The sequence below is a fragment of the Salminus brasiliensis genome, chromosome 9, assembly GCF_030463535.1.
Source record: "Salminus brasiliensis chromosome 9, fSalBra1.hap2, whole genome shotgun sequence".
NCBI classification, from domain to species: Eukaryota; Metazoa; Chordata; class Actinopteri; order Characiformes; family Bryconidae; genus Salminus; species Salminus brasiliensis.
In genome coordinates, this window is record NC_132886.1 from 7,319,463 (window position 1) to 7,347,379 (window position 27,917).

Below are 27,917 nucleotides of genomic sequence, written 5' to 3' on the forward strand. Positions count from 1 at the left end.
TATTTTGCTGGTGAAACCAGGCGAGCGGCATCTCCACAAGAAGTATACTGAGACCTTAACCGTTGGTCCTATCATTGGGAGATTGGGAGCTGGTTTCAGCATAATTGGCCTTTCTCTTTGGGTGAAAAAGATGGCCGTCTCCCCCCCATCGTTCAGCATAATCTTAGTTCGGTGGACACACATGCCAGCCTTTACCCTCCTCTTATTAAAAAGTGCCTATAATAACAAACCGTGTGGTTCTTGTTATTGAGCGTGGCACAGTGACCTTCCAGCTTTCTATGACCTTTCAATCCGAGCTATCTGTGACTATTTAGGGGAAGAAGTACACAAATACTTTATCTAGTAGTCCAATCTGATGAAGACGTCACGTTACAGAACCGCCTCTGGTAAAGCTAATCCAGCTCCAGTAGCGCTAATCACAACACCACACTGAACTGAGCAGCCACCCTCCACTCTCTCCGAAGGAGGACTTCAGAAACAAGAGCTTGCCCACTGAGCTTAATCAGGGTGGAAATGATGTGGAGTCACTACGAGTGCTTTGACTTCCTGATTATGCTGGGAATGGTCACCCTGCTTGAGAAGGCCTCTGACCATCATGTCTGTGTTGCTTAGGCCTCTAAGTAAGTGCATGTTCATGAGTGTGTTATTCTGAGTGTGTTTAAATGTTTATGGAGACGAGAAGCTCTCGGTTTCTCTGAGCACTAAACCTATCAGTGTGTGTGTGTGTGTGTGAGTGTGTGCTCTAAAACCTTGATTTTCCCTCCTCTGCAGCTCCGGGCACACGCAGTGGACCTGAATGGCAATCAGGTGGAAAACCCCATCGACATTGTGATCAACGTGATTGACATGAATGACAACCGACCGGAGTTCGTGCATCAGATTTGGAACGGAACTGTGCCGGAGGGCTCCAGGCCAGGTACACCCCAAACAAGACTTCACCTTATTTCCTGTGTATATAGATATACAGGAACGCACCGATCCGACTTCTCCTGTTCCGATACAGATACATAAACTTTGCATTGAGGTCCGATACCATGGTTGAATTAATAAATTTGGGAGGAACCAAGACTCACAAGGGGGACCCGACCCGTCCTCCTCTGATCAGAACTATTTATTAATTATTGATAAAAGTTACCAAACCATATATACTGTTGAACTGCTCTGATCATAATCATAATATAATAATCATGCTGTAGTAGAATATATAATATAGTCATGGCAGTGATGGTCAGAGTAATGATGGGTAATAGTGGTGATATTAATAGTGGCAGATAGTTAAGAGTCCATTTAGGTTTAACATGGTCATTAGACAGGTAGCAGTGGTAGGAGGGTGTGCAGCTGGTCTGGTATGGGTGGTGATGGTGGGGTGCCTCCTGGTCGGACTGGTAGTCTTTCAATAGGGTCGGGCTGGGTGACCATTTACTCGGAGAAGGTTAAGCAGTATCAGAGTGTGAATACCAAATGTTCTTAGAATTGGTCGGAAGAAAAACATTGAGGGAACAAAGAGAAGATTTGTTGAAAATAACAATTTTTCTTACATTTTTCTTAAATATTAAGTGAAAAAATCTATATTTGAATATGTAATTCACTTATCATAACACCAGTCCTGAACATGCCTCTCATTCCTGGCAAACTGGCAGATTTGCTTGATGGTTTAAAGAAGTTGTTGCGTCCTTCCTTACATTTGGCCTCCTTAGGGTTCTTTTGAGTGACTTGGCTCCATTGAGCTTGTGTAAAGGTTTTCAGGGGGTGCACAGAGGACGCCGTTTCACTTCAGTTGCGGTTAGTACACAGTGTTTTAAATGAGTAATCTTGACTGTGTTACCTTGAACCGCTGTTTTTGCATTGAGAAGTAAAGCAGACAAAAGCTGAATATGTAGGAGTGTAGAGGTATGGGAGGGGGAAGTTCTTATAATGACTGCAGTGACCAAAATGGCCAGTTACATTCTGAAGTGCTGCTCTAATACACACTGAAATCCTTTCACCTTAGATGTTATACTGGTGTATACAGTGTATTGAGCTTTTACTGAAACTCTCAAATCACTTTAACCCCTCAAGCTCCCAGGTCATTTATGGGGTTCCAAAATATGAAGCTAACTGATCATAACCTCCTTATGTTATGATGTTATGATATACATTAACTATAATAATGGTAGCCCTATAATGAAAGTAGCACCCATTAAGTAAGTTGCACCCATTGCGAATGCACACACACACTTGTCTAGTCCCTTTAGATACACTATATGTCCAAATGTTTGTGGACATCCTTTCTAACGAATGCATTCTGCTACTTTAAGCTGCGCCCATTGCTGCTGACACAGGCACACACGGCATGTCTAGTCTCTGCAGAGAAGAAGTACTGCCAATAGAATAGGACTATCTGGAGCAGATAAACATGAACCTATAGCCACCATGCTGCCTAATGTCAGGCGTGGAATAGAGGGGTATAATAAAGCCCCCCAGCATTGGGCTGTGGAGCAGTGGAAGGACTGTGTTCTCTGGAGTGATTGATGGTGGTGCTTTATCCAATACTTTTGGGATGAGTTGAGGAGTTGAGGATGAGGTGGGGTGGTGATCATCATCCAACATCCTCATTAATCCTTCTGTTGCTGAATGCAATCCTCGAATCCTCACAGCAATCTGCCTCCAAAATGTAGTAGAAAGCCTTCTCCTCTGGACAGTAGAGACAGTTACTCCAACAAAAGCAGGATACACTCTTTTTAATACCCTTGATTTCAGAAGAAGTGATGAATAAACAGTTGTCCCAATACTTTTGTCAATTTGGCGTACGTTACACTGTATGATTCTACTTGTAACCAACCCATCATTGACCCTGAGTTTGTTTCTGTCCTGGTTTTCTCTGCAGGCACTTCGGTCATGACCGTAACGTCCGAAGACAAGGATGACCCTCGCACACAGAACGGTCAGCTGCGCTACAAGATCCTGTCTCAGAACCCCGAGAGCCCCAGCTCCAACATGTTCACCATCAACAACCGCACCGGCAGCATCATCACGGTGGCAGCCGGACTGGACCGAGAGGTGAACACAGGGCGATCTTTTCACGTTGAGAGCGCAAAACCTGCTGCTGTTGATTATTCGCTTGGTGACGTACTTTAGCCCTTGTTCTAGATAACGGTGTGTCATACAGTGTCAGAAAGCACATCAGATGGTCTGAACTTGGTTTGAGATAAACAAGGGATAATGTATGCATCCTGTTAGCACAGAGCTAATTGGTGCTAATTAATGCACATACAGAAAGTTTATATTCCAGATCAGCTCTTTAGCCACGTAGCTCCAGTGCACAACTACCGAAGCCAGCTTCAGACGCCATGCCCTCTGTATCACACCCTGCATGAGGCGTGTCCCGATGCTCATCGCTATCTCACACCCCACCAACAGTCGATTTTCACGGCTTCCACCTGCATCGTTTAAATAGCAACAGTGCTTGCCAATACCCTGATGGGCGTCGTGGTCTCGAAATGAGGGGTGTTCAGGTCAATTTCTGGAGTATTGCTACATATCTTGGCAACAGAAGCTCCACTGACGGAAAACAGCCTAGGCAGACATGGACATGCAGCACGTGCTAGTTGGCAGCTATGCAAACTTTTACATCAACAATCAACAGAAATCAAATAAAATAACACTATTTTGGAGGCGAGGTGCTCCACCGCTTCAAGCCTTCCCAGAAATTAGCTATCCGCTAAAGTCAGACCGCACCTGGCTCTCTGCCTGCACCTGACTGCACGTTATGCCCAAAAATAAACACACCCATGATTAATTAAGAGACTCAGCACATGACTTTTGTGCGCTTCAGGCCGTGCAAGGCAAACTTTTCCCGTCGTTACCGTAGCAAAGACGTGGTTCACAACTCCCCTAAGATCGCTAAAATAGGGCCCATGTTTGTTCTGATTGGTTAGATCTTGGTTGTGGGGAATTTTGTGTAAAATCAATGTAGGTTTTCCCGTCTAACAGTTTGATTAGCCCTCCTGCTGCGTTGCAGGTCAGTTGGACACGTTTCAGAGTTTAAAAATACAGGGAAAATATTTTCGGTCATTTTTGGAGCGTCACATTGGAGTCTTGGAGCCTAAATAGTGGAAAAACGACTCATTATCACGCATTTGCAAGACATGCTTGGTCAGGATAGTGAAGTAGAAGAGCCGGCCAGGCCTGGCTCTGTCCAGGATGGGTAGATGGCACTTTCTCCCCGCATCCATCCAGTGCAGCTCTTGCTGGCTCTGGCGTCTGCTGGCCGATGCCCCATAGCGCCTTCCTCCGAGCATGTTGGTTGCCTGGTGACCTTGCACTGGCGTCAGTTCGGAAAAAGAGGCGCCGGTGGGGTGCGCAAGTGCCAGAGGAGGCATGTGCCGGTCTCCACCCTCCCAGTGCCGGGAGCATTGAATGTGATAGAGGGAGACTATCTATTCTGATCAGGATGAGACATTGTCAGATGATGAGGGTCAGGGCCAACTGAGACCACAAGTAGACCTGTCCCATAGCAGTCAACTCCAAGAGAGACAGTCTTGTTAAAAAGGGGGAAAAAGAGGTGCTAGATCTGCAAGGCCAAATAAAATCGAAAGAAAAGGTCTAAATTATAAATAATTAAAGAATAAATAAAATAATAATCAAGAATTAATAAAATAATTAAAAAGAATAAAATAATTAATAATAATAATAAATAAGTAGAATAATTGAAAAGAATAAATAAAATAATTGAAAAGAATAAATAAAATAATTGAAAAGAATAAATAAAATAAAATAAATGTGCTGAATGTAAAGAAAGCAAAGTAAGAAGGTAAACCATGATCTACAAGGGGTAAAAATGACCCTCACATTACACTATTACCTTTTAGATGATTCAATTAGTTCAGTTAGTAAATTCATTGTTTATGGACGGAAATATATACTATACTATACTACACTATATGGACAAAAGTATTGGGACACCTGCTCATTCATTTTTCTTTACAGAATCAAAGGTATTAAAAAGAGTGTATCCTGCTTTTGCTGGAGTAACAGTCTCTATTGTCCAGGGAAAAAAAGCTTTCTACTAGATTTTGGAGAAGCATTGCTGTGAGGATTTGAGGATTTGCGTTCAGCATGGGTGATCAGCACCACACCTAATCATCCCCAACTTCCCAACTCATCCCAAAAACCAAAAGTATTGCATTGAGCACCACCATCCATCATTTCACAGTACAGTTTTTCCACTGCTGGTGGGCTTTTTTACCCCACTAGCTCACGCCAGGCATCAGGCAATGTGCCGATAGGTTCATGTTTATCTGCTCCAGAGAGTCAGTACATTGCAATACACTGAATTGTAACCCCCGGTACTCTGATACTATCATATCGCCAGGTCCTTGCCAATACACAGCCCTAGTAAACATCACTTCGTCATCACCTTGACCCGGGAACATTATTGCTGTTCCTTACTATTGAGCATAACAGGAGGGTTAATTACCCAATAAATCTTGTAGTGAAGAGGAACCCCTCCGAACACGCCAGTGTTTAATGCATACGGAAGCATAATGAAGATTGGACGCGTGGAATGCAATCGGAGCGGTGATCTTCGGGCGCGATATCGTACAGGTTAGCATTTACTCTTCTCCCACGCACCTGATTCAGCTTATCAGCTCATTATCAGCCTTCATTAGCTGGATCAGGTGCGGGGAGCTGGCAGACTGGAAGCTCTGCACTGCAGTATTCAGTATTGAGTAACACACAGCAGGTTTGCTGGCTGCTCGGCTGTTCGGTGCCTAATGGGGTTTTTAATGACACACTGACTAATGCCTGATAAAATGCTGCTCATGACTTTACCACCTCACACTTCTTCAGCCCTGAGCCTGAGCAAACGCCTAAGCATTGACACGGGACTGTCTGATAGTGTGTGTGTGTGTGTGTGTGTGTGTGGACTGCTTGTGCTTCTACACTTACAGTCTTGTTTATGGGACTGGATATCATTGCTGTTAGGCAAAAATCTGGAATCTCCTAAATGGCAACTTTACAGGAGAAGGGAAAAACCTTCCTAACTTTCAATGGAAGTCAATGGGGGAAAAAAAGTTCCAAGTCATTTTGGAGCATTTCTATTGGTCCATTCATCACAACATTTGGAAACGATATAAAGGACAATTGCTAGATTCACATTATATCAAAAAGTGAAAATCGTCAAAAACTGACCTTTTACAAGGTTTTGGGCTAGTTCACGCATATGCTTATGCAGGTGTCAGTGTGTGTGTGTGTGTTCGCATGTCCTTGTGAACCATAATCATTAGCAGGCTGTTTAATTGGGCCGGAAATAAAGCATAAATAAATAAATAGATGCTAAAATTCTAATAAGGACACCCTCGCCGGCTCCGGCTCAATCAATTCCGCCCCACGGCCTCGCTAATGTATTCGGTCAGCGGCCGCAGGGAGGGAGCCTTATTACCGAGCCAGCGTGCCGGCTCCTCTGCGGCTATTAGCGGAGCAGGAGTCAGCGGCTGTCTCTGCGCGTGTGTGTCGCCCAGCTCCACGCGTCCGCCGTTATTGACACTGGCCTCGTAGGACATTAATGGAGAATTAAAGATAACCATTATCTCAGCAGCTTCACACTAGAAAGAGTGGACATGATAGACCCACTGATCTGGACAATTCAGGGAGGAACACGCCCTGTACTTGCTCTAATTTTTCCAGCAACACTAAGAGCAGTGTTGGCAGGGCTGCATGACACCTGCGTAAGCTTGTCATGACAGCTGACATAGGCCTACATTTCGTTGCTGTCAGACAAAAACCCTGAATCCTGAACCCCTTAAACAGCCTGTGGACCGGCGGCAGGTCCATATTACCAAAGAATAGCCCCACCAGTTAGTCCAGAAGTCCCTTTAGCTACCGAGTGTGTAACAAGCCTGGGAGTCTTAAGGGGTGTTCCACTGCTCCACAGCTCAATGCTGGGGGGCTTCATACCCCTCCAGCCCACACCTGGCATTTTTTAGGCAGCATGGTGCCAGTAGGTTCATGTTTATCTGCTTCAGAGAGTCCTCCCTCCTATTCTACTGGCGACACTTCTCTAGAGTGAGTAGACAAGAAAGGGTGTCCACAAACTTTTGGACACACACAGAGCTATCATATCTACTGTTTATATTGATCTTTGAAATGAATTGCTAGCATTTTAGCACAAGCCTTTGCTCTAAACGTCAGAAGAATGGGGATGCATGAAATGAACCTACATTCAGTCAGGTGTCAGGTGTGTCCAGGTATGGCAGGGGCATCTAAATCACACACAAACACACACACACACATGCACACACAAACACACACACACACACACACACACACACACACACATTCACATTGCAGATGGCTGTCGAGCTAATAAATATCACGCTCCTCACGACGTTCACAAGCAAACAGCTCACAGCACATGTTGATGCTTAAGGGTTGGACCTGTGTTCTCCGGCCATCTCTGGTGTTCTCCGGCGTTTTCCGGTGTTCTCCGGCCTTCTCCGGCCTTCTCCTGTGTTCTCCGGCCATCTCTGGTGTTCTCCGGCGTTTTCCGGTGTTCTCCGGCCTTCTCCGGCCTTCTCCTGTGTTCTCCGGCCATCTCTGGTGTTCTCCGGCATTTTCCGGTGTTCTCCGGCCTTCTCTGGTGTTCTCCGGCGTTTTCCGGTGTTCTCCGGCCTTCTCCGGTGTTCTCCGGCCTTCTCTGGTGTTCTCCGGCGTTTTCCGGTGTTCTCCGGCCTTCTCCGGTGTTCTCCGGCCTTCTCTGGTGTTCTCCGGCGTTTTCTGGTGTTTTCCGGCCTTCTCTGGCCTTCTTCAGTGTTCTCCGGCTTTTTCCGGTGTTCTCCGGCCTTCTCCGGCTTTCTTCTGTGTTCTCGGGCCTTCTCCAGCCTTCTCTGGTGTTCTCCGGCCTTCACTGGCCATCTCTGGTGTTCTCCGGCCTTCTCCTGTGTTCTCCGGCCTTCTCCGGCTTTCTTCTGTGTTCTCTGGCCTTCTCCGGCCTTCTCCGGTGTTCTCCGGCCTTCTCCGGCCAACTCTGGTGTTCTCCGGCCTTCTCCTGTGTTCTCCTGTGTTCTCCTGTGTTCTCCGGCCTTCTCCGGCTTTCTTCTGTGTTCTCCGGCCTTCTCCTGTGTTCTCCGGTGTTCTCCGGCCTTCTCCAGCGTTTTCCGGTGTTCTCTGGCCTTCTCCAGTGTTCTCCGGTGTTCTCCGGCCTTCTCCGGCCTTCTCCGCTGTTCTCTGCCGTTCTTCACCTTCACTTATGAAGAAAACTAACGGGATATTGTGTGTGTTGAGTCGAGAGGAATATTAATGGAGAGCATAAAGGCAGGGAAAATGTCCATTTGATGTCGACACACATAATTATTTTATCTCCTCCTGCAAGCGTGCCGCCCTGATGGTGGCATTTTAAAAATCAAGCAAACCAAAGCTAAAAAGGAAAATTTAAATCACCTGAGAAGGATCACATCTCGAACATTTAAATTAGCTGGAGGAAGATAGTACTTCTCAGTGATTAACCTTTTCCAGCACTCATTTAACCCCTTAAGAACCCAGGCTTATTACTCCCTAAGGCTTAATATGCGTAGACTTACCTGGAATTCAGAGCAAACGGCCTGGGTTGGACGTCTTAGGAGTGAGGAGTGGAAGCCGAGACCTGTCCTCGGGGTGTTTGGAGAGCTGGAAGGTTTGCCTTTGGTCAAATAAGCTGTAATTCTGACGAAGAAGAAGAAGAAAAGGAAATCTAAGTCACTAAAGTTTAAAGTTGGGTTTGATTTGCTTCACTTTCAGAAAGTTCCTCAGTACACCCTGATCATCCAGGCCACTGACATGGAGGGGAACCCGATGTACGGCCTTTCGAACACAGCCACAGCTGTCATCAGGGTGACGGACGTCAACGACAACCCTCCCGAGTTCACCGCAGATACCGTAAGTCTTGCGACGTCATCTGTGTGATTTGAATTTGATGAAAAGTAATTGTCGTTACGTTGTTTTATTTTGCCAGTTGTAAAATATCCAGTAGGTAATTACACTGAATTTGTCAACAGTGTAATTACAATGTAATTCAATTTAAAAAATATGTTGCTTATTACACTACTTTGTACTTACATCGTTGGCTAATCCAATACTTAACTATGTTGAATTAGCCAGCAGTGTAATACAGTGTAATTGAATATGCAAACATGTATTTCAGTATGTAATTCATTAAAAAAGTATGTTACTTTAATTATGTTGTAATTACAGTATCTACATTGAATTAAGTACAAGTGTCTGCATTAAATCAGCCAATTACAATTTAATTAAATATGAAAGTAAGTTTTACTTATCAAATTACATTGTACTTTCATCATAGACTACTCTGAATTGACCAAAATTATAATTACAGTGTAAGTAAATATGAAAGTATTATTTAATCATTTATATGGTGTTCATACTTTTGGCCAATCTAATAAGTAACTACACCAATTTAGCATTGCAGTGTAATTTCTATGTATTTGATTGTGAAAGTATGTTACTGACTAAATTAATTGTAATTACATTGTTAACATATCTAATTGTTAATACTTTAAATTAGCCAATAATTTAATTAGAATGTAATTACATATGAAAGTATGTTACTTATCAAATCCAGTAAATAACTACATTTAATTAGTCAACAGTACAATATAAAGTATCTATTGAAATATAATATGAAAATATAATATGAAAGTATCTTATAAAATTACATTGCACATACATTTGTGGCTAATCCAGTATATGGCTATATTAAATTAGCGAGCTGTGTACTTGCAATGTAATTACATATGAAAGTATGTTACTTATTAAATTAAGTTGCAGTTACATTGTTAACTAATCTAATTATTAATACTTTAAATTACCCAATAATTTAGTTAGAATGTAATTACATATTAAATTAATTAATAAATTAGGTTACTTATCAAATTACATTGATTACACCACTGACTATTTTAATATGTGGCTACACCAAATTAACCAATGAACAGTTACAGTGTAATTACATATGACAGTATAATTTAATAAATTACATTGTGCTCACACTGTTGACTAATCTAATAAGTAACTACACTAAATATTTACCAGCAAAATAATTACAGTGTAATTAAATATGAAAGTATTTTACTTTAATTTTACATTTAACAATAAGTTACATTGTTAACTTATTAATTCTTCGTATTAGTCAGCAATTTAATAATTATTGGCAAATTCAGTGTAATTAAATATGAAATTATGTTACTTATCAAATTACATTGATTACACTGCTGGCTAGTCCAATAAGTATCTTTAATTTTAATTAGTCAAGAGTATAATGACAGTGTAATTAAATATGAAAGTATCTTATTCAATTACATTGCACTTACATTTGTGGCTAATCCAGTACATAACTATATTAAATTAGAGAGCTGTGTACTTGCAATGTAATTAAATATGAAATCATATCAAATTACTTATCAAATGACATGAATTACACTGCTGGCTAATCCAATAAGTAACTACACTAATTAACCAACAATGTAATTACAATGTAATTAAATATTTTATCATATAAAAAGTGTTTACTTATTATTTTTGGCATCTCAAGGGTTCAACCGCTATGTGTTAAACTATGCTGGAACTTGGAAACTCGAGTCTGGCGGTGACTTCATCCAGATGTTGTTGCCCTGCAGACTGCTGTAAAGCTGTAAATGTAATGTAAAGCAAAGCATCAGTAACAGCTGGAGAGCATTTCACTGAGCGGCTTCTGAGCAGTACACAGCAGGTCACTCAGGTCTGTCTGCCCCATATGGTGTAATGTAGTAATATGGTAATGTAGGTTGAGTAGGCAGACAGTGCAAGCATGGAACGGGTGACCGACTTACTGTATTGAGAATGGCCTGCTATTCACTTACCCACTCTCTCCCAGTCCTCCCTCCCACTCCTGCTTTTTCTCCACCCTGACAGGTAAGATATTAGCAAGCCATTCCGCCCAATATCTAGTTAGTCTGTGATTTCTGTCACTTGTCATAGGAAACGACTCGGCGAAAGCACAACGGTGTTTAATGGAATTGGAAAAGTGTGTTTGAAGGACATTTCTCATTATTCCTCTAAAGCTTTCACGACAGCCGAGCATATTTGAAGAAAAATCTAGTCACGCTCGACAGCCTGCTCTTTAGATATTAATGAGGACTTCAAAAACACTACCTCTGAGTTTTGTTTAACCACGGGAGATATAACGGACCGCTCGCTGCCCCTCCTAACAGCCCCTCGCTGAAATAAACTGCCAAGGCGACTTCGCTTCCATCAATCTCTCTCCCAGTGTAACACAAACCGTGTATTTCCCAAACGTGTCTGATTCGATTACCTCGGAGTGCCTCGCCTACGATAACGTGCCGAGGCAACATTTCACAATGATAACATCATCATGCTTAATTATGTAGATGATATTGTCATTGGTAGAGCGCACATGGGGTGGAGGAAAGTGTGTTATTATGGGCTGGGGGGTGGGGGGGATGTGGTGTAGGGTCTCAGCAATGCCAGGGTTCATCATCAGGATAAATGAGTCTGGCAGGAGTTGCACAGTTCCCAGTACACTGGCTGGTGGTGGGTGGCTGGTCTGTGGAACAGGGAGGTATGGAAGGCATGATGAGGAAAGTAATGCGGTGAATTTATACTTGATTATAATGTGTCAATATTTTCCATAAGAATGAAATACATCACGATAATTATGGCCAGAAGTAATTCAAGTCTAGAAATTCATGGTAAATATTGTCCATATCTCGATAATTCTGTAAAAATTTGGCAAGATTATGGATTTTCTTCATTTTTACCTCTATTTACCGAATTCATTAAGAGGTTACTTCTGATTCTATTTACAATATCACTGTAATTCACAGTCACAGTGCAATCCCCCCTCAAAATTAAAGGTTAACGTGCAAATAAACGGCAAATCCTGTCATTTATGTTGTAAATTTTGTGAATAGAGAGATACTAGAATCATGATTCTGCCAAAAAAAACAGCCTTTGACCAGTTTGACTGCAATGAAATCAATATTGGAATCACCAATGATGAAATTTTGATCAGAACGTCTCTAATCAATACTGAGATAAGGACAAAAGTATTGGGACACCTGCTCATTCGCTGTTCCTCCTAAAAATCAAGGCTATTAAAAAGTACTGATCCTGCTTTTGTTGGGGGAACTGTCTCTGGGGAAGAAGGGAAGAAGGCTTTCTAGTAGATTCCTGTGAGGATTGCTGTGAGGATTTGATTGCATTTAGTGAAAAAAGCATTTGGGAAAGATGACCACCATCCCACCTCACCCCCAACTCCCCATTTCATCTTAAATATCTGCTCCAAAAATGTGCCGATATTAAAATGAATGTTATCATGGTTGTCTTTCCCAAATCAGGGGCTCCAGAGTGGCCCTGCTGCCTAAGCGTTGGTTCTTTCAGAGGGCGTTCACTGGCTTGATCCCTGGTGATGCCACAGCCATCCATGGCCAGGAGTCCCAGAAAAATGAGCAGATTCGTAATTGAATGTTAATATAATCTGTAGTGTCATAATCTCATAATCTCACTCTCTGTGGGTGGGTAGGATGGCCTGCTAGCCATCTGGCTTGTGTAGCCAGTGTCAACAGAACTGGTAGATGGTGTGTGTTTGCAACAATGCAATGAGACTCATAGTAAACACATAGGCTGGTAGGTAGTCCTAGCTGAGGGAATTGAAAATGACTAAATTGTGGAGAAAATTTGGGAAAAACAAAAACATTCCTAAATCAATACCATTGAATCACCACCTTCAGAGCAACCACAATAAAAAAACACAGGTTTTCATGCGGCTATCTTATCGACCCAAGCTGAGTCTGCACAACATGGACCAAATGCCATAGTAAACCTGTCCTGTTTCACACTGCGAGTGTGTAAGAGCTCAGTGTGAATGTGTTCCTCACACAGTTCTACGGCGAGGTACCAGAGAACCGAGTGAATGTCATCGTGACCAACCTCACAGTGACCGACAAAGACCAGCCCAACACTCCGGCTTGGAACGCAGTGTACAAGATCACCGGCGGCGACCCAACCGGCCGCTTCTCCGTCCCCACTGACCCCACTTCTAATGAGGGCCTGGTGACCGTGGTCAAGGTGAGCAGGATTCCACTGGGAGCCACTTACACACACTTTTTCCTCTGCTCTGGGCTCCAGGCTTCTGTGACCATGATGCTTCGGACAGAAATCCTTGCGGTAGGCATGTTCAGGCAGGATTTCTGGACAGATTAATACAGACGTTTGTCCAGAAGTCTGTTGATCTTTTCCTCAAGGTGTTCTGTCTCCAGTGTCCCATTACATTTACACCTGTTGAATAGAACCAAGACCATGAGACAATGTTACAGGGAGGTGTTATGGAATCAGATTAGTCTTGAGGCACTTTCACAACCATGTTTTTCAGTGTGGGCCAGTCTCACTTTTTCTTTAGTTGGTTTGGACAGTCAGGAAAACTCAGGTCTGCACCAGACAAATCAATCGGACCACAATATCAACCACAAACAACCACAGTAGGACTGAGAGTTTGGTTCATTTGTGGGTCCGTTTAGAGTTTGCGGTGGTTGGATGCCTTTACACATCGCTGCTGTCCAATGAAAAACATGGATCTTCATTTTTGTCAGTTTTAAGTTTTCTCCCTGTAGCTGCTTCTGTACACTGTGTAAGTAATTCTGGATGAATGGACCAATAGAAATGCTCTTACAATGCTCTTAATAACATTCAAAGTCATTGCCATTTTAGAGATACATGTTTTTCATTAGACGGCGATGATATACAAAATAAACCATGACTAAGTTCACTTTTCTAAAAAAACATAAAATTGTACTGTTATTGGCTGACATTAGTTATTGAATGACTTTTTCAGTGTAAAAGTTATAATAAAATATAAAATTAATATCTATATAAAATATGGAGAACTTTACCAAAAGGTATTAAAAAAAGATATAAAAATAATCATTTTTGGCAAGATCAACAGAGCTATAGAAATTGTAAAGTAATCCAAATCTAAAATCTAAAAACAATCTAAAATAATATCCAGCATATTGGATATTTAGAGAATGTTACCGTTCTAATAAATGTCATAGTTATAATAACAAAGTTATAATAAAATTGATCTATTATCCAGAATACTCGATTATACAAAAAGTTATTGTTAGTTTGTGTACAAAATGAGTAAATATGATATATAAATAACTGTTATGTCCAAAATAGAAAAGCAGAGCTGGTAAATATGAAGGGAAAGCTGTAGGAGATTTAGTAGAAGTTATAATAAAATGTAAAATTAATATAATTTCAATTTCATATCAATATCAGCATACTGAAAATTTTTGAAAACTTTACAAAATATTTATACATAATTTGAATTGAGTAATTTTAGCTAAAAGGGAAGCTGTAAAAGATTAAGAGTAAAGTTATAATAAATTTAACATCCAGAATACTGGATTATACATAAAGTTATTGTTAGTTTTTGTGTATAAAGTTAGAAAATATGATATAAAAATAATTGTTGTGTCCAGAATCAAAAACAGAGCTGTAGATTCGGAAAGGAAAGCTGTAGAAGAGTGAAGGTATAATAAAATATCAAATTTAGAGAGCTTTATTATAAGAAATATGTTATTGTTTACAGTATTAGAAAAAAAATATGACATCAGTTTACATTACCATTTTGTTAAATGTCTATAATGTTAAGCACATTTATCCTCATTTTCATTTGACTTTTGATTTATGATACTCCCCCAACAGCCCATTGACTTTGAGACCAGTCGATCGTTTGTGTTGACCGTGGTCGCTATGAACGAGGTTGCGTTGGAGCGAGGAATCAACCTGCCTCGCCAGTCCACAGCCACTGTCTCCATCCGGGTCATCGATGTCAACGAGAGCCCCTACTTTGACCCCAACCCCAAACTCATCAGACTGGATGAGGGAATGCCGGCAGAGTCTGTGCTGACCACCTACACGGCCCAGGACCCCGACCGCTTCATGCAGCAGAGCATCAGGTACAGCTGCTTTCAACCAGCACCAAGTTAACCTTATAGGCCTCGTAGCTCCTCGTTAAAAAATCAAGGAAGCAAACATGTCTTGGCCGATGATCTGCTGTTACAGTAAGAGGAAAATTGTGTAAATTTGACTATATGTGGCCCAGTTATAGGGCTGAAGTAAAGGTCCAGCTCAGTCCGGCCTCCACAAGGTCATGTAGAGTGAACCAGACGTTCAGTTTGGAGTACGCACTGTTTTATCTGACGTTATTCAGAAGCGTCCCTTTGAAATGTCCTTTGGTATACAGCTGGAGAAATCATCTCTCTCAGCTTGGATACGGTTGGATAAAGTGACAGCTTGAATCTTGTCCTTCTGCAAAAACAGCCCCAGCGAACATTCTCTCTTTCCTCAGATACTCCAAACTCTCGGACCCGGCCGACTGGCTGAGGATCGACCCGAAAAACGGACGCATCACAACTACGGCTGTTCTGGACCGCGAATCCCCATATGTTCAGAATAACATGTACAACGCCACCTTCCTCGCTACTGACAGCGGTGAGTTTGAGATGGTACAACTGCTCATACCAATTAAATTTGTTCGGTCTCGGGCGCTTCTGTTGCAGCTCTCTGTGTTGTGGTAACCACATTGTGTTATGTTCAATCACACGTCATTTAGGGTGTAAGAAAACCTCTTGAAAGTTTCGTGGTCAGTTTAGGAAATGTTTACCAAGTGTACGTTTCATTCTCACACTCAAATACTCATATACTCATTTTATACTAATAACTGAACGATTTATAATGGATACTAAATAATTCGTAGTGCATTACATTTTCAGCATTTAGCTGATGCTCTGCTCCAGAGCAAATTACAGGGTTACACATATTACAAAGCATTACATCAAGGCAGTGTTAGGAGTTCTGCCCAAGGAATCTTTTTAGCATAGCACAGCATAGTCATCCACACCAGTCTCCTACATGGCATGGTAGCTTATTGACAGATCATTCGTGCTATCAATTCCTAATAAATACTGAATAATTTACTGAAATACTCAAATACTGAACAATTTACCATGAATAATTTGGATACTGAATTTCTAAATTACTGAATTACTGAATTACTAAAGTGGATACTGAATACTTAATAGTAGGTACTAAATAATCCATTAAATTTATGGAATAATTCATAGAGGACACTTAATAATTTATTGTAGTTACTGACAAATTCATATCCAGAATACTGGATTATACAATGTATATTTATTATGAGAAATATATGTTATTGTTTACAGTATTAAAAAAAGATATGGCTTATAAAGCGTTTAACATTACCATTTTGTTAAACGTCTGTAATGTTGAGCACATTTACCCTCATTTAGGACCATCATATATTGACCATCATATATTGACCATTACATATTGACCATCACATATTGGGTCATTGATGTCAACGAGAGCCCCTACTCTGACCACAACCCCAAACTCATCACGCATTGGATACTGAATAATTTATAATAGATACTGAATAATTCATAGTAAATACTGAATAATTAATAGTGGGTACTGAAGAATCCATAGTATTTAAGGAACAATTCATAGTGGACACTTAATAATTTATAGTAGTTACTGAACAATTCATAGAGGATAGTGACTCATTCATAGTGGATACTGAATCATTCGTAGTAAAAACGGAATAATTCACAATGAATAATCAACAATAGTAAAGGAATAATATATCTTTACATTACATCTTAAAAATAAGTCTAGGGTTCAAATGGTGAAGTACCTTTTTAGTCATTATACACTCGTTCGGTACAACAAGGCCCTCCTCTTAGAAAGCCAGAGTCAGACCACAGGGTCAGCCATGCTACATTGAGTGCCTTACTCAAGGGCCTAACAGTGGCAGCTTAACAGGCATGGGTATTGAACCTACAACCCTGTGATCAATAAATCAGCACTCCAAGCACTAAGCCACCACTGCCCAAGGGCAGCTTTTCAGACGGTGTAAATAAGCAAGAACCAAAGTTTTTTCTGAGTTACAGTAAATTTCTTTGCTGCAAGGTTTTCTCACGACAGTGACAATATGATGTTTACCTTCCCTTTAGATGCCTCAGCACACGGCAGAGGATAGTGTTTTAACGCTTTTGCCTTCTGTACAGCTGGCCTTGCACTTTTAAAAGTGGCATTATATCCACTTTTAACTCTTACTCAAGTGTAAGTCTTGTATATTTCCTGCTGCGGGGGCGGCAGCTTCCACACGCTGGGTGATTTTCGAGAAGCTTAAAGCTGTGTGTCAGAGCACACCTGCCTGAGGTGTGTGTTTGCATTCAGGAAGAATGTTTAGCGCTGCTGAAATCCTGATGAAAAATAAGGGCCATGTTTTAGAGCTGCTATGCATGCTTCCCAAAACAGATGAAAACAGACAGCCTGACACTCCTGACAGCCACCTTATCAGGCTTCTCACAGTGGAAAGTGTGGGTGTGTGTCTACATTTAGCATCACCATAGCCCAGGTGATAGCACTGGCAGAAGCCCTGTGGATTGGTTCACTTTTTAATTAAGTCTAAAAAGGGATGTTAAGAGCTGGAACAGATTTCCAAACCCACTGTTTTATTATAACAGGCCGCAAACAGCCGAGCGCAACACGGAATTAACCACTCTGTTGTCGGTTTAACTGGATTTGGCGCTGGAACAGGAATATTAGCTCTGCTTGATTTTGCCTTTATAAAGTAAACATTTGTCGCTGATCGTCTCGAGATGAGTGATGGGTTTCTGCAATTATCAATAATTATATTATAATAAGTGCCTTTACATTTATGTACAGTACAGTGCAACTTGTGTTCCAGCTTACAGCACAGGGTAAGCCATGCTGCAGAGCCCCTAGAACAGAAAGGGTCAAGCCCCTTGCTTACCAGGCCTAAAATAAAACATGGAAACCCTTTAAACATCTCTAATGGTTCCTTTGGTCGTTATGATTCTATATAGAACCAATGCCTTTACTGATTACCAAGTAATAAACAAGCACTTTCTATTTATTTATTTAGTTAATTATTAATATATATATATGTATTTATAATGATGAAATGGTGTGAAGTGCCTTGCTCAACGGCTGACCAGTGGAAGCCTAGCAAATCTAAGACTGCTAAAACTGTTCAGCAGCAATTAAAGAGACTATCTCTATTATTTATTTATTTATTTATTTATGTTTATTTCTGATGACGAAATGGTCTGAAGTTCATTGCTCAAGGGCTGACCAGTGGCAGCCTAGCAAGTCTAAGACGGTAAGGCCTCTAGCCGCTGTTAGATGGATTCACAAACACTGAAAATAAGGCTTTCTGACAATGGAAAATGTTGGAGAACACCAAGGAGAAAAGACCCGTGCAGCAGACCACACATCCTACCAGCATCCAGCGCTGTACTGGTTAGCTCGGCTAGCTCATTAGCTCCAGACAGCCTCTGTTAACTGTAACTCATCCCACATGAAAACCCTCCGATTCCCCCTCTGCTATGTTTGAATACTAAAGCACTTTTTAAATGGGTTCCTCTGCGTGCTGCTAAATAGTTCTGCCAGGAAATGTTCTTTTCCTCTTAACAGCAGAGCAATCACTTAAGAAATAAGCCCGCAGCCACACATTAATCTGCCTGCAGTTAACCCCTTGAACCCCAGCCTTGTTTTTGAGTTGTGAGTTGAGCACTGCTATTCAGTACGTACTGATTTTCAATATTCATAAAGAAGAAATTATTCAGTATCTACTAATTATTCAAAACATATTTATTCAGTATTTATAATTATGCAATATTTAGTATCCACATATTATTTAGTAAGTAGTAACTATTCAGTACTTACTTTTAGTAGTTTGTATCTCATTATTCAGTAAGAAGTAATTATTCAGTATCTACTAATTATTCAGTATTTATAATTAAAAGTAGTAATTAATCTAGTACCTACTAACTATTTAGTACCTATTAATTAACCAGCATCTAATTATTTAGTGAGTCAGAATGAGTAATTCAGTAAGTATTTAAGTAGTAATTCCATACCTACTAATTATTTACCATCTACTAATTACTCAGTATATCTACTAATTATTTTTTAATTAGGAATTATTCTGAACCTATTAATTTACCTACAGTTACCTACAATTTAGTACCTACTAAATACTCAGAACCTAATTATTATTTAATAAATGTTGATTATTTAGTATCTACCAATTATTCTGTAAGTGGATAATTCAGGATCTACTTGTTTAGGACCTACTCATTAATCAGAACCTACTAATTATTCAATAAATATTTAGTACGCACTTCTTACTCAGTATCCACTTGATATTCAATAAATACAAAGAAATGTACTAAGTATCTACTAATTGTTTTGTACTTAAAATTGAACTATTCAGTACTAATTTTTCAGAATCTACTAATATTTAACTTGTCGTTTGAGGGATGTGTATAGGAATGCAGTATTGTGAATGCAGGTCCCTAAAAAGACGCCTCTGAAAGTGGCATTTAAGAAATGTAAGAAAATTCGGTATTTTAGCTCAAGGTCGTCTTTAGGCCGTATTCGCTTTAGGTTTGCACTAGCGCTGAATATTTTCCATGCAGATTTCAACACACACAGCCGCGTGAGTTGCTCTGGATGATGAACCAGCTGTCTGAAGTGTGTAGCCCAACTGGACACCCCAAGACAGTGCTTGGAGCCTATTTCCGTCCAGTCGCGATAAAAAAACCTTTCTCACTGAAGAGATTTGCGGTTAGCGATGGTGCTCGGCTGTTGGCCGAGACTCGCAGGTTTGAGTCAGGCCTGAATAGCGAAAGCCTCTTTGGACGTGTGTTCTCAGGCAGAGGCGGCTGTGTATGTGTGTGTGTGTATGTGTGTGTGTGTGTGTGTGTGTGTGTGTGTGTGTGTGTGTGCCAGCCAGCAGTCTTTAGTATTCAGCACCTATCACAGCCACTCGGGAAGATACACACTGTATGTTTACAGAGAGCGGCCTGACGATGCCCGGTCTAATGTGGGAAGTGGTGGATGATAGTGATGCAGTATGGCAGCTGCTGGCGGCTCCGCAGAGACGGGACGGCACTGATTTCAGAAGAGAGAGAGAAATGAGAGAGAAAGATAAATGAGAGAGAGAGAGAATGAGAGAGAGAGAGAAATGCGAGAGAGAGAATTGAGAGAGAGAGAGAAATGAGAGAGAGAGAGAATGAGAGAGGGAGAGAGAAATGAGAGAGAGAGAGAAATGAGAGAGAGAATTGAGATAGAGAAATGAGAGAAAGAGAGAAATGAGAGAGAGAGAATTGAGAGAGAGAAATGAGAGAGAGAGAGAAATGAGAGAGAGAGAAATGAGAGAGAGAGAATTGAGATAGAGAAATGAGAGAGAGAAATGAGAGAGAGAGAAATGATCGAGAGAGAGAAAATGAGAGAGAGAATGTGAGAGAGAGAAATGAGAGAGAGAGAGAAATGAGAGAGAGAGAATGAGAGAGAGAGAGAGAGAAATGAGAGAGAGAGAGAAACGAGAGAGAGAGAAATGAGAGAGAGAGAGAATGAATGAGAGAGAGAGTAATGAGAGAGAGAGAGAGAGTAATGAGAGAGAGAGAGAGAGAGAATGAATGAGTTTATGGAATTGTATTTGCTGATAAATGAAATCGTGACCATTAAGAAGGAGCATCAGCTCTCGTCTCAGAACTGCCTGGTTGAACAAGCTGCTCTGAATGCGCAGCTGTTGCCTTGTTGTATGTTTGGTGTATGTTTGGGGTGTTTTATAATAGAAATATAATAAATATAGGGCCCCGGGTGGTCCAGCAGACTAAGGCGCTGTCACTATGATCAGAGGGTCACTGGTTCGAATCCCGGTCATGCTGTAGCCATCGACAGCCGAGGCTCAGAGAGAGCACAGTTGGCCTTGCTCTCTCCAGGGTGGGTAGATGGTGCTCTCCCCCCCACATCGCTTCGTTGTGGTGCTGGCCATCACTGGCGTCTGCATGCTGTTGCGTTGGAGCTGGGTATGCGGCGCTTCCCTCCAGGCACGTTGGTTGGTTGCCCGGCAATGTTGCTTCAGCAGCAGTTCAAAAAATTAATGGCTTGACTGCAGAAGGGGCGCATACTAGTCCACCCTCATTGGTGGTGGAGGCATCTCGTGCAGTGGGTGGGGGTTGCGTAAGGGTTGGGTAATTGGCGGTCCAAATTGGGGAGAAATTGTAACAAAAAATAAAATAAATAAATTAATTAAATATAAATACATTTATAATAATTATTTATACATATAAATAAATCAAAATAATATAGAGAAAATTTACTAGTAACTTTACTTTAGTAACTTTAGGCCTTTGTTTATTTAGCTATTTCAAAAACTCTCCTAATAGAAGCCCAGTATCCGCCCCCCACCGTTTTTTTTTTCCTAATCAGTGCTTGGAGAGAGAGAGAGAAATGAGAGAGAGAGAATGAGAGAGAGAGAAATGAGAGAGAGAGAGAGAGAGAGAGAGAGAGAGAGAGAGAGAGAGAAATGAGGGCATTAGGTTTTATCAGGTGTGCTGATAAGTACACATCGACTGAATCCTGGCTTTCAAAAGGACCATGATTACATCAAGTCATCCTAGGTTTACGCCCCTGTGGCCTGTGGTAATGTGTGTGTTAATGTGTGTGTTAATTTGTGTGTGTGTTACTGCAGGCATTCCTCCGGCCAGTGGAACAGGTACTCTGCAGATCCTGCTGCGGGACATCAATGACAACGCCCCAGTCGTGTTCCCTGAGGAGGTCGAGATGTGTGAGAAACCAGACCCCAATGGCATCAACATCACCGCCCTGGATGGAGACCTGAATCCCAATGCTGGACCCTTCGCCTTTGAACTACCCAGTCGCCCCCCTGATGTCAGGAGAAACTGGACCCTCACACGCCTCAATGGTCAGAGGACATACACACATACACTCACACATACACTCACTCAGTTATTAACCCTGCAGCAACATGGGTGGGGAAGGATGGATGGACGGATGGATGGATGGTTTTATTGATGGATAGATGAATTAATTATTGGACTGTTGGATCCATCCATCCATCAGTTCATTCAACAGTCTATCAATTTTTTGACCTATCTGTCAATAAAACCACCCTCCCATCCATCACTCCATCCATCAATTCATCCAACAGTCCACCCATCCATCCATTTATTCATAGATACATACATACATCCATGAAGCCATATGAATGGATGGATTAATGTACTGTTGGATGAATTGATGGATGAATTGATGCAGGGATGGTTAGATCATCCATACATCCATCAATTCATCCAACAGTCCATGAATCCATCCATACATCCATCAATTCATCCAACAGTCCATGAATCCATACATACATCCATCAATTCATCCAACAGTCCATCAATTCATCCATCAATTCATCCAACAGTCCATCAATTCATCCATCAATTCATCCAACAATCCATCAATCTATCCGCCCAGCCTTCAATCCATCCAACAATCCATCAATTCATCCATACATCCATCAATTCATCCAACAGTCCATCAATTCATCCATACATCCATAAATTCATCCAACAGTCCATCAATCCATCCATCAATTCATCCAACAATCCATCAATCCATCCATCAATTCATCCAACAGTCCATCAATTCATCCATCAATTCATCCAACAGTCCATCAATTCATCCATCAATTCATCCAACAATCCATCAATTCATCCATCAATTCATCCAACAATCCATCAATCCATCCGCCCATCTTTCAATTCATCCACCAGTCCATCTATCCATCCATCCATGTGCCTTTATGGAAGTATGTATGGATGTATGTATGAATAAATGGATGAATGGATGGACTGTTGGATAATTTGATGGTTGGGTGGATGGATGGATAGATGTACTGTTAGATGAATTGATGGGTGTATTGATGGATTAATGTACTGTTGGATGAATTGATGGGTGTATTGATGCAGGGATGGTTAGATCATCCACCCATCCACCAATTCATCTAACAATCCATCAATCCATCCATCCATCCATATGGCTTCATGTATGTATGTATGTATGTATGTATGTATGTATGAATGAATGGATGGATGGACTGTTGGATAATTTGATGGTTGGGTTGTTGGATGTAGGTATGAATGGATGGTGCTAAAATGGTTCTTTGAGTGATTCTAAGGAAGAACCACAATTGGAAGGTTTCATTAAGAACCATGCTTGTAAAAAAGTTGACGGAGGAACCTTCACTTCTCTAAATAACCTTCACTTGAAACAGATGTTCTTCTATGGCTTCACCTAAAGAACCGTAATTTATGCACCATCATTTATGCCTGATGTCTGATAGCATTATTGATTAATAAGACAGTAAAAGCAGTCCAGACATGTGTCATGCTTTAGAGCTCCGCGTTGGAGCGCAGAGGAGCAGGAATGTGCAGGAATACATGTATAATAGGATCAGTGGCTGAAGGATTAGAGGAGAAGCTGTTTTATCCCTAAGCTGCATTATTGAGAGATATTCTGCGGATTAATAAGCTGCAAATCTAAATCCTGACTGCGCTCGAGCTAAGCTCCACTGTAGAAGAGCCTCAGGTGAAAATCTATCGGAGGGGGTGGAAACATCAGGGGTCGATAATATTAATGACCGTAAAATCACGGCCTGTGTTTTTAAAGGCAGCAGAGCCTGAGAGAAAGTTGAAATAAGTGTTACTGTAATATCAGAGTGTATGTTTGGGCATATGTGTGGGTCTGTGCCCGAGTGATTGTGTGTGTCTGTTGGATTGTACTGCACAAACATTTGTAATGAAGGAAGAAAGGGTGCTTTTGTGCACTTTGAACAGCTTCCACATTCATATTTGTCCAGTCTGTTTTCATCCATGGCTGGAAGCGTCTGTCTCGGGGCCTTTCTCTCCACTCTGGCCATCTGTCCTCCTCAGACTGGGACCAGCTTCACAAACAGCAGCAAAGCCTTCATGAGTTGCTTTTTGGAAAACCAGGCCCTTTTCCCCCCCCTCTCCCTTTGAATTTGCAGCCCTCAGCTCACACTAATTAACATCTTTTCTTAGACGTGGAATATCACAAATTACTCACAGTTTCAGTCAAGCGATGGAGCACACCTGATAAGATGTGCGGATACAGATATTTGGATCTGGAGGATGCTGGTGGATAATTTCTTAAATTATAACGTTATGATGTGTGAATGTTTTACTTTTCAAAATTAAAATGGGTCCAGAAATGTGTAAAAGACTGAGGTCGTATTTGATTGGCAGCTTATATGCAAATCAGATGCACTGTAGTGAGGGTGACTACTAATTATGAGACGTGATGACGTTTACATTTATAGAATTTAGCTGACACTATCATCCTTATTAGGGCGCTTGTGTTATAGAGGTGGATAGATGTGCGTAGAGGAGCATAGGCGTCCAGACCGGGAATCGAACCCCACTCTCCCATATGGTGTGGTAGCTTGAGTGTAGCGGTGTTATCCATAGCAGTGTGCAGCAGCAGCAGCTCTAGAAACTCTCTAGAAAGAACTTGAGTTTGAGATTTCCTGATTTTCTAACAAGCTATGTGTAGGGTCAGGACCATGTTTAAGTTTAGGATCAGAGTTAGGGTTAGGTTTAGGTCTTGGGTTGAGGTTAAGGTATAGGACCTAAGTTACAGTCATTATCAAGGTAGGGGTTGGGTTTAAATGTTGGGTTGAGGTTAAAGCTAGGTTTAAGACCAGGGTATGGTATTGGGTTGAGGCTGTGGTAAGGGTTAGGTTTAGGACTAGGTTTGGGTTTAGGACTAGAGTTAGGGTTAGGTTTAGGTCTTGGGTTGAGGTTAAGGTTAGAGTTAGGTTTAGGACCCAAGTTACAAGTATTATCATGGTAGAGGTTGGGTTTAAATGCTGGGTTAAGGTTAAAGCTAGGTTTAAGACCAGGGTATGGTATCGGGTTGAGACTATGGTAAGGGTTTGATTTAGGACCAGGTTTGGGTTTAGGACTAGAGTTAGGGTTAGGTTTAGGTCTTGGGTTGAGGTTAAAGCTAGGTTTAGGACCAGGGAATGTTATGGGGGTTGAGGCTATGGTTAGGTTTAGGTTTAGGACCAGGTGTGGGTTTAGGACTAGGGTAAGAGTTAGGTTTCAGGTTGAGGTTGTGGATAGGGTTTGGGTTACAACCAGGGTAAGGGTTAGGTATCGGGTTGAGGTCATGGTTAGGTTGAGGTTTAGGACTAGGTTCATACTTATGACCACAGTAAGGGTTAGGTATTGATTTTAGGTTGAGGTTAAGGTGAGGTTATGGTGAGGACCAGGTTTGTGTTTAGGTCCAGCATTAGGGTTCGTTTTAGGTTTTGGATTAGGGTTAGGATCATGGATCTGGGAATGCATTACACCACTAGATGGTAGAACATTGCTGTGAGCATTTGATAACATTCAGCCACGAGAACATTAATGAAGTTTGGGGCTGATGTTCTGGGGTACTGGGGAGCTTCACACCCTCCATATAATGCTTGACTTTGATCATTTATTTAATCTGCATTTGTGCACCTGTGTCAATAATGAGTACATCAGTTAAATTGACTTATTACAAGAAATGTCTGAATACTTTTGGACCTATAGTTTAAAAATGTGCAGGACAACCAGAATTGGGCCAAACTGTATCAAGATGTTCCTGATGTTCAAAAAAGGACCCCAACAAATAAACTACAACCCCCACAATCCTCTTTTGCAGGTGATCACGCTCAGCTCAGTCTAAGGATCGGTTTTCTGGAGAGGGGCATCTACACCATCCCCATCGTCATCACAGATTCAGGCAATCTGCCTATGTCCAACATGTCCTACCTGAAGCTGAAGGTGTGCCACTGCGACCAGAACGGAGACTGCACTGAGCATGACCGTGCCATGGCCGCCGGATTGGGCACGGGCGCCATCATCGCCATCCTTCTCTGCATCATCATCCTCCTCAGTGAGTGGATAAAGCACATAAAGAGATTAAGTGCAGATAGGCCTGATCAGCCGGGGACAGTATATGAAAACAGGCCAGAGATTATGTTCATATTTATTTATTTCATTATTTATTTCACTGGGTTATTTTTCAGTGCGGAGATACGGGTTGTTCACATGGGCTTTCTGTAGGTCAGCAGTAGGGCCTGACCGATATGAATAGTGGCTCATCAATACTGATGAAGGGGATTAAGGGTAGCAAGGCTGTATCACCTGTATGTGTCTCAGGTGTATCCTGAATCCACCAAAATGATCAAAACGAGGCATCTGGGCGCAGCCTATCAGAGTAAAGGGTGCGGGGAGGGGGAGGGGTTTATAATATTCACTCACACATCAAATTACTTTTTACAGATTTACAAATTCTCAGGTCGGTGATCCCTGAGGCCCTTTTTTAGCGATCTTAGATGAGCCGTCAACCGTACGCCTAGATAGCAATATGCCGGAAATTGCCCTGAACACACCTCATTTCGGGACCACCACGCCCGTCGGCGTAGATATATTTAAACGACGCTGGCGGAAGGCGTGAACATAGACTGTTGGCGGGGTGTAAGATAGCTTTGAGCATCGCGACGCGTCTTGCGCAGGGTGTAAGATAGGCCCTCTAGGGTTTATTGTGTTACCGGATAACTTGTCAGGCAGCATTCATGAGACTGCGTGACACTTTCTGAGGACTTATGGTTGCAAAGGCAGGAGAAATGACAGAAGCTACCTCTGGGATTCGTGTCAGTTGTTATGAAAGGCTTGTGTAGATGTTATGTGTAATCTTATGAATGCAGCTATTCAGTAAAGTACTTTAATTTTTTTTAATTAACTGATCTGTGTAGTGTATAATTAGGGCTCTGTGAAAGTGTTCATCAAATGTTTTCATTAAATTAAATCTTGAACAAAATGTATAATATCTAAAATATGTGTAAAATATGCTCATTAATGTTTTTGCTGTTCTGAAATTCAAGACGCCACTGCATTATTATACCACATACATCATCAAATCCCCTTTAAAATGTTATGTAAATGTAGACTGTTACACCCCATGTATATAGTGATATTAACCCTTGATATTGACCCTGTAGCCTAATCTAGTAACTACATTATTGTCATAATTAACATCTTTTAAGTTTAATAGGCCCTAAAACAGGGCCCTGTGGGACTGTGGGATATGCTAAACTAAACAGTTACCAAATAATTCACAGTAGTTTCTGCATTAGGATTACTAACAGGGAAAATGAGCCTAGGCTTCACAAGGTGACGGCACTAAGAAAAGCATTAGTGGCGAATGTAGTTTTACATGATCAAGAATGAAACAGAATAACTCACTGATTTACTGGTTTACTGACTGATATGTAATCTATTACTTACCGTATGTAAAAACACTGCCAGTGATCAAACTTGGACACCTAGGTGGAACTTATCGTAAATCGAGGGTGCTGAAGGGGGCAGGGCCAGTACTGTGGACTGACCTATGCTTTAATAACTGGGCTCATTTTTTTTTTTTTTTTTTTTGAAGGTGCTTATAAATTCTAGAGGTTGAGAAAAATATTATCGAGCAAGTTTTGCATTAAAAAGGTTCACAGTGTAGTATAGAATTACAGCTCTGTACAATCAAGACCTTTTTACCCCTTTAAGCCCCTCCTCCACTCCTTTATCCTAACTTGCATCACTTTTATAGGCCCTAAAATAGAACCCTGTGGCACGCCACAAAATCTCTCTGGCTCACTGAACATACAGCTACCAAATAACTCACAACAGTTGCGTCTTCTTTAGAGTCATTAACCTAATTATTAATCTGGGGGTTAAGGGGTTAATCCATGAAATATTGAACACTGAATCGATACTTCAGACCTCAGATTCAGATCAAATGTTTTTTAAAATATAATATAAAATAATTATATAAGCACTGTACACACTTCTTCACCCTGAACACGTTCCTGCATGACCTTCTTCTATATGTTGACAAAACATAGCAAAAAAAAAGTGGTAATG

At 41.3% G+C, this 27,917-nt stretch overlaps 1 protein-coding gene across 1 annotated transcript in view; it reads left to right on the forward strand.

Annotated features, from left to right (window-relative positions):
• LOC140562256 (cadherin-2-like) overlaps positions 1 to 27,917 on the forward strand; it is a 171,516-nt gene that overhangs the window by 128,447 nt on the left and 15,152 nt on the right. The window contains exons 6-13 of the mRNA XM_072687751.1: positions 772 to 916; positions 2,867 to 3,039; positions 8,758 to 8,895; positions 12,916 to 13,101; positions 14,743 to 14,996; positions 15,389 to 15,531; positions 21,635 to 21,868; positions 25,666 to 25,899. Coding sequence (XP_072543852.1) covers positions 772 to 916; positions 2,867 to 3,039; positions 8,758 to 8,895; positions 12,916 to 13,101; positions 14,743 to 14,996; positions 15,389 to 15,531; positions 21,635 to 21,868; positions 25,666 to 25,899 — 1,507 coding nt within the window. The remainder of the gene's footprint in view (positions 1 to 771; positions 917 to 2,866; positions 3,040 to 8,757; positions 8,896 to 12,915; positions 13,102 to 14,742; positions 14,997 to 15,388; positions 15,532 to 21,634; positions 21,869 to 25,665; positions 25,900 to 27,917) is intronic.